This window comes from Trichoplusia ni, chromosome 26 (assembly GCF_003590095.1).
Source record: "Trichoplusia ni isolate ovarian cell line Hi5 chromosome 26, tn1, whole genome shotgun sequence".
In the NCBI taxonomy this organism is placed as follows: Eukaryota; Metazoa; Arthropoda; class Insecta; order Lepidoptera; family Noctuidae; genus Trichoplusia; species Trichoplusia ni.
Window position 1 is genome coordinate 3,712,067 of NC_039503.1, and position 12,136 is coordinate 3,724,202.

General features: G+C 35.5%; 1 protein-coding gene across 1 annotated transcript in view; it reads left to right on the forward strand.

Moving 5' to 3' along the window:
- LOC113505435 (metal transporter CNNM4-like) overlaps window positions 1-4,644 on the forward strand; it is a 39,225-nt gene extending 34,581 nt beyond the window's left edge. The window contains exons 14-15 of the mRNA XM_026888106.1: window positions 3,251-3,313; window positions 4,045-4,644. Coding sequence (XP_026743907.1) covers window positions 3,251-3,313; window positions 4,045-4,173 — 192 coding nt within the window. The 3' untranslated portion in view covers window positions 4,174-4,644. The remainder of the gene's footprint in view (window positions 1-3,250; window positions 3,314-4,044) is intronic.
- Window positions 4,645-12,136: the final 7,492 nt, after the last annotated feature.

The following is a 12,136-nucleotide window of genomic DNA, read 5'->3' on the forward strand; positions in this document are numbered from 1 at the left end:
ACGCGGAATACAGACGATTTAGGATCTACCTCCACTATCAATAAGGTTCAATTTACATTGTATTCATGTAGATAGAGAAAAATAGGTCTACTTTCGCTATAAATAAGGTTCAATTTTAATTGTATTCATGCATATAGAGTAAAAAAATATTACTTGAAGAAAAAGCGGCTCTTTTGTCTTTTGTATTTATTAGCTATAGTCAGAAAGGAAAGATCGATGTTGGATGAGTGGCCACCCATCTTTAACCCAACTTCGGCAACAGTACCCAGTAGCTTAACTTCTACAACCGTTTAACTAGACTTAACTTATATAGAAGCCACCTTAACCTTTGTAGACAGTCACCCATCCTTGAATCGACCTCGATTACAGTAGCTTAACTACCTTAAGCATTAAGTCTAACTTTTATAGAAGCCACCCATCCTTAATTTCTGTAGACAGTCACCGATTCCTGACCTAACCTAGTAGCTTAACTTCTACAACCATTAAAACACGACTTATGTAGATAGTCACCTATCCTTACCCCAACCTAGACAGCATTACCTTAACTTAGATTTCCCCATTTCCAGTTCCCCCCCAGAGTGAATATAATAGAATTGATGCAAATATCCCAGCACAACTGTCTCTCGTCAGAGAAGTTGGACGCTTCGTCAGAGAAATATCTCTGCAGAGGGAACCAGTTCAGGTCACACTCTGACACGGCTAAAGGCGGTATGGTATTCTGACCTCATAACTAAAAATGCAGTAATTACAACGTTTTTTAGAGATTCACTTGGTACAAATTTCTTTTAATGAAATAGGGATGATGACAATTTTTGTTTGCAGTGTCCGTCTTGTAGATTTTTGTATAATAATGGATACGTATTTTTTAATTTGTCCCGCAAACATACATTGACCAAATTACAGTGAATGTAACTTACGCGTGACGTCACGATTGTGTATAAATATTACTCTATCGTTACGTCACAAGCCCCCTGTCCTAAACTTTAGAGCAGTTAATCTTTGTCAATTCTAGTTTTTCTGAAAAAGGAAAAAATACGTGTCTCATACTTTTCAATTATCTAACTGAGGGACTAATGAGATTTTTTCTTTTTATACCCAGTCATCATCCCTATTCTACTATAATTCTAAAGAATTTCTTAATGCTTGTCATTAAGACAAGACCAGATCATGTCCAGAACCCCTGGACCACGGGATCGGTATGACGTCCCTTCCCCCCTGTATAGTTAAATTTATATTAAATTGTATTTAAAACAATTTATAACAATATCTTCATCCTAAAGTCAGGTTAGGTGTTAACACGAAATCTTACAACGAAATAATTAAAACTGGCCCTTCAAAATCCTACGCCAATGCTTGCGACACAGCCAAATATTGGGCCAACTACGAAATGTACGGTAAAACCAACCACGACAGTTGGCCCAGACAGTTGGCCAACGATGTCGACGCCAACCAATGTGACGAATGCATAAGAAATAACTTCTGGATAAATAAGAATGTTTTGAATAAGAGCGTTGACGGGAGTAAGACTAATGGTTGGTTAAACATTTGTTTATGTAGTTAGATTTTTTTGTAGTCCCACTGTGGGGCAAAGTTTAGCCTATAAATGTTGGGCATACCTGGGCACAGACCTCAGCTCGTATAGGGGAGGTTTTAAGTATTGATCACCCCACTGCAGGTGATTTTTGAGTAGTTAGCCGTATTTTTTATCATAAAACTGGGCATAGGCCTGTTCCCACATTGGGAAGGTTTGAGCATTGATCAGTGATCACCACTCTAGCTTACAGCCAACTATTTCTGAGTAGTTACACCTATATTTTATCCCAATGCTGGGCATAGGCCTCTTCGAAGTGACTAATAAGCTAGCTACGCTGCGGGTGATTTCTGATTCAAATATTAGAAATCCAGGTTTCCTCACGATTTTTTCCTAAACCGTTACGCTATTTTAAAAAGACTATCGTCTTTTGTGTGGATTCGAATCTACATCCTTTAACTTGCCAGTCCAACTGACATACCTCTATTCTATCACTGCATATTTTTGAAGTAAAACTACGTTAGGTGTGCATAGGAGGTAAATAGACGAAAATGCAACGGAAGTAAGTTACGGCAATATGGCATCACTTTTCCTCAAGATAGTTTTTAAACAAAGCAAAAAAAGAAATAAAAATGTTTAATTTCAATTGCTTGTGACAGTTAAATTATTTCTTTTTTCATTTAATTCTACTAGTTTATTACATTTTTCTACGCAACTACATTTTTTTAGAATCAGATCACTACAAAAAGAAGAAGACGACGTTTCACACGGACTCGTCCCTCCTCACCTTCCACAACCTGTCCCCAACTCCTCAAGACCCTGACCGGTCCAACCCTGAGGAAAGCCCGGAAGAATTCAAAGCCATCGATATCGATATCAAATCGATTCAGCAGGAAATCGAATCGAATGATCGAGAGCTAGAGGATTTGTCTCGGTACGAGAGGTTCTTGGCTTTCGAGAGAGAGTTGGATTACGATAGGGAGGGCGCGAGGTATGAGCGGGAGGGGCGGCGCGTCGAGACCGAGAAGCTGATGCTGCTGCAGCTGTCCAGGATCATCAAGATGCTGGAGAGGAACCAGAGCTGAGGTGGTCTGTGGGGATTTTCAGATGTAGGGTAGATTTAGGTATTATTGTCGGAGTAATTGTGTATTTTCTTTTACCAGATTGCGTTTGAAAATTTTATTTTTTGGTAGAATTAAACTAGTTTTTGTATTTTTTTAGTTTGTCCAATGATTTTGGTATTTAAAGTCGATGTAAAATTTTGAGTAGATTTATATTTTCTTCTTGTTGATTTTCCTTTGTGTTAGCATTGCGAAATGAGATTTTTTTTGTGTTTCTCAAGTGTATTTATTTAAGTACTATAGATTAAGTTTCAGTAAAGTTTTTTTTGATATCCCGGTATATTTAGATTCCTCGGTAAATCGGTGTTCGTATACTATATTACATAGCTGGTATCATCAGTAATATGTGTATATCTTTATTTTTTTGACAACACCTAGCAACTTGGTAGATTTGATAGGAGTTGGGTGAACATGGAGCTGCAGCCATCTTGGATACGAGTAGAGATTCTTAAGAAGTTAGGGTGATATATAATTAACAGTTTGTATGTATTTATGTTTTAAACATAAGTTTTTTGACAAATATCCGATTTTCAAATGGATCCGTCATAAAAAATATTTATTTGAGTCACGAATTTATTTAAAATTTTCTTCTTTCCAGTTGTTACAATCGGTGGACGAGGATATCAGTATAAGCGGTGAACACAAGACACCTTCGAGACAGGTATAGCCTATTTACTATCTAGTAAATAACATCATCATCATCCTAGCCTCTTCCCAACTATGTTGGAGTCGGCTTCCAGTCTAACCGGATTCAGCTAAGTACCAGTGTTTCACAAGGAGCGACTGCCTATCTGACCTCCTCAAGCCTATCTGGGCAACACGATATCCCTTAGTTAGACTGGTTGTCAGAATTTCTAGCTTCTGAATACCCGTTACGACTGTCAAAGATGTATGAATAACAGCCGGGATAATTTAAAGTGCCTTCCGAAACACAGAAGAACTCTTTATGATATAGATGGTCATCCATCTACGGAATGACTGTATCAAGCGTAGCTTAACCCTTGGGTTCGATCCCGACCAAGAAACTAACATTTTTGTGTAATGTTATATTTTTTTTAATTCTGTATTGATTACTTATTTTTAAAACTTTATATTATGGAATAGTGTCATTATTAAATTTATTTTTGTATTATTCGATATGAATTAGACATATTTTAAACATATTTCTTTGCTCTCTCTCTTTAGGTCATATTTTTAATTTTAATACTTCATGCATATATGTATTTAGAAAATATAAAAACTTCTCACATAGTCTATGGTCTGCCTAATTCTGACCTAGTTTTACTACAAGTCTATCCCTAAGTTTTGACTGAATCTTACTTACTTTAGCCTTTGTCTAGACACAGAGTACTTCTGGACTATATCTATACTACCCTCCCCTCTCCCCCACAGGTCTCCCCCCACCCGCAGCCGGTGTCGGCCTCCCCCCACACGCGGTCCTCGTTCGCGCGCGCCTCCCCGGACGCCCGCAACGGCGACGTGTTCGCCCGGCCCGATGAACAGGAGAAACTACTCAAATAACACATGGTGACACTCGCTTTGCCCACCAGGTGATCTAGCCCACTGCTGGGCACAGGCCTCAGCAAGGGTAGAGATGATTTTTGAGTTTAGGTAATTTGTTTATGAGACGAACTGTTGTAATTACATATTGTGTTTGTTTCCCACTGCTGGGCAAAGGCCTCTTTCAGTGTAAAGATAATTTATGTGTCTAGATAACTTATTTATCGGTGAAACTGCTGTAATTAAAATGACAAACCTCACTCTGCCCAGCAGTTGAGCTGGCCCACCGTTGGGCAAACCGACTAGGCCTATTACGCCGTGCCTAGTACGATGTTATGTATAGCTAAGTTTAATGTTACTAAGAGAAACTGCGGCATAATACTTGTATAATTGATACTTAGAATATTACGTCAATAACGAGATTATGTTGATCTATTATAAAGGGTGGAAGGGACGTCATACCGATCCCGTGGTCCAGGGGTTTTTTTTTATGAAAATTGCCTTTTTTTTAATTTTATGTGTCATAAAATCATTATTCTTACGTATTTCAATAATATTTTCATAACAAGAAAAAAGCCAGTGTAAATTAATTTGACGAGCTCCGTGGTCGAGTGGCGTACGCACCGGTTTCAAGGTGTCGCTAGCTCTGAGGTCCCGGGTTCGATCCCCGGTCGGGTCAATGTAAAAATTCAAATTTCTACATTGTCTCGGGTCTGGGTGTTTGTGGTACCTTCGTTGTATCTGAATTCCATAACACAAGTGCTTTAGCAACTTACTTTGGGTTCAGAACAATGTATGAGATGTTGTCCGCATTTATTTATTTATTTTCATTAAAAACTGCTCCTGATCACCTGATTCGTAAAGGTACTCGTCGGTCATCGCTCTCTCACAAATCTAACCGGAAGTGACGTCAAAATGTTCAATTCATTCAATCATGAGCTGAAGCAGTGGTGGGCGAGCAAGCCGCATGAATAAACCGATTCATCGAAAGACTAATGAATAATTCCAACGCAGGGGGGTCTGGAATCATGTCCAGAACCCCTGGACCACGGGTTCGGTATGACGTCCCTTGCACCCTGTATGATGAAAGCTATATCGGTACCTCAGAGGCATACAACATTATGTGACATTAAAGGTAAACAATCGTATCATCATTTGAGATCCTAAACCCGTTACAAGTGCTTGGACTTAATGTCGTATACAACTGAATATGTCTTGTTCTAGATGTCATGTGACTTGATGTCGTATACCAGTGTATAGAACTGGTTCTTGCGAGTGTAATTTGTAAAAAACATACATTTTATAAAAAAATGGCGTTACTAATGTTTACCTCTGAGGTGTACTTAAAAGAGGTAAATAATCTTGGTGTGTATTTTTGAGTTAAAAGTTACTAATAATAATATAATTTTAACTACAAAACATACATTTTTATGAAAAAACTTGAAAGTTGAAAGAGAATCAACAAAATCGGTTCATCCAGTCCGAAGTTATGATGTAATATACATAGAAATATAGAGACGAATTGGGAACCTCTTCATCTTTGAAGTCGATTAAACATAAACACTATTAAAAATTCATCTTAAAGAACAATAAAGTTTACCAAATCAAATATACCTCTGAAAATATCAGTCGTTTATTTATTTAATACTAGCTGTTGCCCGTGACTTCGTTCGCGTGGTTAGAAGATATAAGTTATGATTTTTCCCCGTTTCACATTTTCCATTGTATCTCCGCTCGTGTTAGTCGCAGTGTGATGTTATATAGCCTTTCCTTGATAAATGGTCTATTCAACACATTTTTTTTGTAAATTCGAATTAATAGTTCCTGAGATAAGCGCGTTAAAACAAACTCTTCAGCTTTATAATATTAGTAAAGATGTGTTTGTATTAAAAGACACCAAGATTGATAACCTTCTTTTAACCGACTTCAAAAGAATGAGGTTCTCTCGTAAATTAAATGGGATGGTATTATAATAAAAAATAAGATACATATTTATATAAAAACAAGAAATTGTCTTTGATTTATATTAATTTGTCTTGTTAAAAATCTTGCCTAAATTAATTTCGGAATTGAAATGAAACTACTTTAAAGGATTTTATCGCGGTTTATTTTTAGATTTTAGTTCCCGACGTTTCGACACCTTTGCAGGTATCATGATACCGATAAAATCCGTAAAAGTAGTTTCATTTCAATGTCTAAAATTCGCGTAAACCTAAGAAAGCACTTAATTTCAAAAGTTTCGACGAAAAAGATTAATGTTTTTGTTAATAAAGTATTTAAATATTTTAAAACCAAGTGCCAGTTATAATATACTTAATAAATATTTAATAATTAATTCAGATAATGAAAAAAAACTCAATCGAAGAGGAATGACATTCCTCTTCGACAAGTGTCGTGACTTTGACTTGTCAGTTCAATACATTTGTGTGATTCGTCAGCGTTAGCGAGGAGTAATGTAACTTGTTGTGATGGTCACCCATCCAAAGATTGACCTCGGCTGGTGTTGCTTAACTTGTATTGGATGTTTTCAGACCTAGGACCTTTTCATCATAGAGTAAATATGGATGGTCACCCATCCAAAGACTAACCTCGGCTAGTGTTGCTTAACTTGTTTTGTATGTTTTCAGTAGTAATAAAATGCACGTAAATTTAGAATGAACACAGTCCAGTATTATATAGATAGAGTTATTTATTGTAAATAAATATATTATAAAGAATATAGTTATTAATCTATTGGGTCTGCTATCAATAAAGATTTCATTTACGAATATTTGTAATCCAGGTTTCCTCACGATGTTATCCTTCACCGTTTGTCAGTGGCGTCTTAGAATAATTAAGAAAGGCACATTTGTTATTTTGTCTGCGTTTCCAGTTTCAAAGTTATATTTATAAATAAATGCGGACAACATCACATACATTGTTCTGAACCCAGAGTAAGTTGCTAAAGCACTTGTGTTATGGAATTCAGATACAACGAAGGTACCACACACACCCAGACCCGAGACAATGTCGAAATGTGATTTTTTTTACATTGTCGATATGATCGAACCCGGGACCTCAGAGCTAGCGACACCTTGAAACCGGTGCGTACGCCACTCGACCACGGGGGTCGTCAATATATATGTATATGCTTTCTTAATTATTCTCAGACACCACGGATAAAATAAAGAAATATATCTAAAGGAAATAAAAATTCAGCAGCAGCATTTGTGTGATCCACGAATGCTTGTCCTGAGTCTGGGTGTCTTTGTGCATGTGACTTGAATATTTGTGAAACCCGCCGCGATACAAGGATTAAATTTCTTTTCCGAGTCGGTTTTTTTGAAAGGTGATGGTATATTTCTGTTCTTTTTATGATGTAGTAGATATTCTATGTGACAATATTTCCCACGTTTTTATACACTCACTTTTCTTGTTTGTTTGTCGTTCCGGTTGGATTTTTGCAACTCAATTTTGATACACTTCCCGATAAGCTAGCAGGCTGAAATTTTCAGGGTACCTTAAAACTCGATGACAATGCAATTTACAATTATAAAATCGGCTGGACCGTTTCTGATAAAATTTGAATTTGAGTGACATTTAAAAACGTGGGATCTTTTTTAAAAATTGAGTTTTTTTTTTTTTCAAACAACAGTTTATTATAGATTGTCTGTCTATCTGACAACACAACACATGTCACTGGATAACAGGATATCACGTAAGAGTGCGCGTCATAATTATAATGTCTTAACGACTGTCAAAGATAAATGAGAATTAAATTGAATTTTAATTTAAGTCATGAATGTACTTAATAATTTATTTTCTTATAAATTAAGACAATAATATTTTCTTTTAAATAGTTGTTGATAAGATTTTTATAGAAGAAAAAAATATTATGTTAAAGTTTGGTCTTATTTAAAAAGCGATTCGGAATGTGAGAAATGATCAAATTTTTGGTGTTATAGTTATTTATTAATAAAAGCGGAAGCGAATTTTACTCGTAACAATGAGTGTTTGTACCAATAGGCAAAATAAATTTAACCTTTTTTATGAAAAAATCACCCATCAAATTGATGACCGCACCAATGGTTGCTTAACCCCGTTTTTTAGCTTTGTTATTATAGCGGCAATAGTAATATGCCATCTGAAACAATTAACACTCCAGTTATCATGGTTCATTCATGAGATTCAGTCTGATGACGGACGGTTAGACAACGATTAGAGCGATCAACTTTTTATTTGAAAATTTGTTTTTCTAAAGCCATATTTGTACAGAACCTGGTATCGCAAAAGCGACTCGCACTTGACTTGTTGATTAAAGAAAACTTATTCATTTCACAGCCGCGATATTAAAAATATGACAATAGTGGAAAAAATCTCTCCTTGAATATAATTTATTGTCTAAATGTAAATACGTGTGTAATATAGTAGATGTGAGGACGCGTTTAGTCGCGCGATTAAAAGTCGCAACGATTAGTCGTGCGATTAAAAGTCGCGACAATTAGTATTGAGGCATTTATTTATTTTGTGTTGTTTTCAATTAGTATAGTTATTTAATGTTAAATGTTTTATTTTTAATAAAGGAAAGTACTTAATAAGTGGACTTGGTGTTTTTATTTTAGTTTGTCTAGATTACCCCTTAACTCTTAAACTACTAAACATATTTGGATAAATCTACCAATAGATAATAGGTCGTGGGTTCGATTCCCGAGTAGAACAAGCATTTGTGTGTTCCAGAAAAGCTTTTTTTGAAGTCTGGGTGTTTTAAACATGTAAATTGATGTTTATGAAAACTCAAAAAAGGATAATGAACCATGGAAACGTCCATGGTTCATTATTCACAAGTGAGGAGCTCATGACTAAGCTATAACTGCATAAGTGGATCGATCACAGGTTAAGCTACGCTTGACGCGGTTGGTCCGTAGATGGGTCACCATCTTTGCACGTTAAATTGTGGGTCCCGGCTGTTATTCATACATCTTTGACAGCTACGGGTAGTAAGAAGCTAGGAAATCTGACAGCCAGTCTAACTAAGGGGTATCGTGTTGCCTGTAACTGGGTTGAGGAGGTCAGATAGGCAGTCGCTCCTTGTAAAACACTGGTACTTAGCTGAATCCGGTTAGACTGGAAGCCGACCCCAACATAGGAAAAGGCTATGATGATGATGATGATGGTTCATTATCGAATAACAAACAGCAATTTGGTAATTGATTAATCCTTAAAACCCGCCAAAAAATAGTCCTTTTTTCTGTACCGTGCTCATACTGGCTAAACAATATATCTGGTTGTTTACCATACAAAATAACTATAGTGTTTTAAAAAGAAAAAAATATTAATTCGTTGACCAACGATCGTACAAAAATAGCGATTTAAATGTTTTGCTATAGTCAATTTGTAAAATACGACATTTTTGTAACTGACTAATTTTTAAAGAACTTTATTAAAAGTACCAACTCACCTCAGATTTGCTTTTAAAACGCGATAGGTCTCAAGTTTGATCCCCGCATTTTTTATGTCCACGAACGCACTGAGAGTCTGGGTGTATAGGTGCATGTGTGCAGGTTTTACCCGGTGAGAGACCAGTATCCGCTTTCCCCAGGGCGGTAAAAGTCCATGAAGAATTCCCCAGGCATAAAAATAAAAATATTTTTTATTTATTATAACAGATTGACAAGAAAAGATACATCAATATTGCGCAAAAAACAACTTCTGAGCCAAACTTAATTAATTAGACCAAATGAAAGCTATTAATAGTTAAACAACAAAGAATCAACAAAATCAGTCCATCCAATCATAAGTTCTGAGATAACAAACATAATAGATAATATAGATGAATTGAGAGCCTCCTTCTTTTGAGCCGTTTGAAAAGGGCGTTTGAAAAAGGCAAAAAAAATGCACACACGCAACCTTTTACCTATAAGATATTAAAGTAATGATTAGACGTTACGAAAAACGCCGAAACATCCAAATCTGTTTACAACATAGCGGAAAATAGTCAAACCAAAAACCAGTTTTTATAAATAACATTAAAAACTAATAGTTGTATAGTGTCCAGCGATAAACTCGCATGTTTTAATATAAATAATATTATAAGAAATGTTTCTATTGCAATTGTTGATCGTATTTTATGTTATAATCGACTTTGGGACTGTTTATTCAGCGTACGATCGTTTGGAAGGTATGTAGATTTTACTATAAAAATGCATAAAGTCCTCCTAATATTATAAACGCGAAAGTTTGTATGTATTGATGTTTGTTAGTCATTCAAGCAATAACTACTGAACGGATTAAGACAAAACTTGGTACATGAATGGTTTATAACCAGGTTGACACATAGGATAGTTTTTATCCCGATTTCATGTTATCGTGGGATCATTTTCGATGTGTAGGTGCCGGGCTCGAGGGCACCAGCTAATTATAAGTTAATAATTTTATCAGAATCAGTCCAGTCGTGTTTATATTTGTCAATTGCATTGTCACCGGGTTTGAAGCTACCCTGGAAAAGCTAGCTTATCGGGAAGTGCTTCAAAATTGAGTTGCGAAAATCAAATTGTAACGACAAACAAACAAGAAAAATAAGTGTATAAAAACGTAATTTTTTAATTATTGTGTATTTTTTATTACTTACACTAAGCAATAAAAAATACACAATAATTAATAACCAAAGCGATGCTTAAAAATGGAAACACATCACTTTATATACACATGAAACTGACAACCCGTACCCCAAACAACCATTGTTACCAGCACCACGCACCACTATGGTTTTGACAAACAACATGTGGCCCATTACACCGGCTTGAACAATTAGCTATACGCTATTTGCAACTCTCGCTAAAGTGAGACAGATAGTAACACGCATAGCGTTGTCTTTTTCGCACGACAGCATCAGTATATCTTAAAGATTTTGTTCATTTTATACGCAATACAATATGATGTTTAACGATACATATTTTTTAGGGTTATGAGTCCAAAGAGTAAATTTAACAATATTAATAAAACAAACTACTGGTCCAAATTCAAAAATTCTTTTTGTGTTGAATAGACCACGGGCTAGGCTATAAACCATCACGCTGCGACTAATAGGAGCGAAGATACAATGGAAAATGTGAAAAAAATAGGGCAGGTATTAATCATAACTTATATCTTCTACCCACGGGGACGACGTCGCGGGCAACAGCTAGTTCCTTATAAACTCCATTCTATTTATACTGAACCGTCGTACTCTGTTTTTTGCCTCGCACTTAACCGAGTTTTATTTAAACGACCTTATTTGTCAACCTTCCAATTATTTAACCATATAAATAGCTATGGCTAATCTATAATGACATGTTTTACATATTTTTGATAAAACGTAACAATAGAATCTTATTATAGAACTATTATATTATTTTTGCTTCCAACAAACCGTGTCAGTACACTATATTGATAACATTATGGGAAAAGTGAATATATTTAAACTCAAATTTATAGTTACTTAAAAAATGTATAATGTCTAAAAATCTAAAATAATAAATAACTGTTAGATGTGTGTCAAAAGAGGTTCTAAATGGTTCGTATTTGAATTTGGCTCGACACGCTACCGTCTGTCTAGATCATTTTGCAATTCAACACGAATATACAATACGAAAAAAAAATCCCGAAACTCGAAATTGAAAATCTTGGCAAAGAAATCAGGTCACCAAGAAATCTTAAAAATCTTAAAAACCTTAACTTTGAGTATTTGTTGTTATAACGGTAACAGAAATACCTCATCTGATCTGTGAAAACTTTAATTATCAAGCTATGCATTTCAATATATACAGCCTCGTGACAGATTTACAGACAGCGGTTCAAAAACAAGATTGCGATTGTACTCTTTGCCCTTATAAATTAATAGTTACCATTTTGACAAAAAACATGATTGGTCTTGACGGTCAGATTTCCAAAAATATAGGATACTGATTTGAAATCTCTTGTGACGTCACTTACCAGTCATGACTTACAGTTTTTACTAGCATGTGAC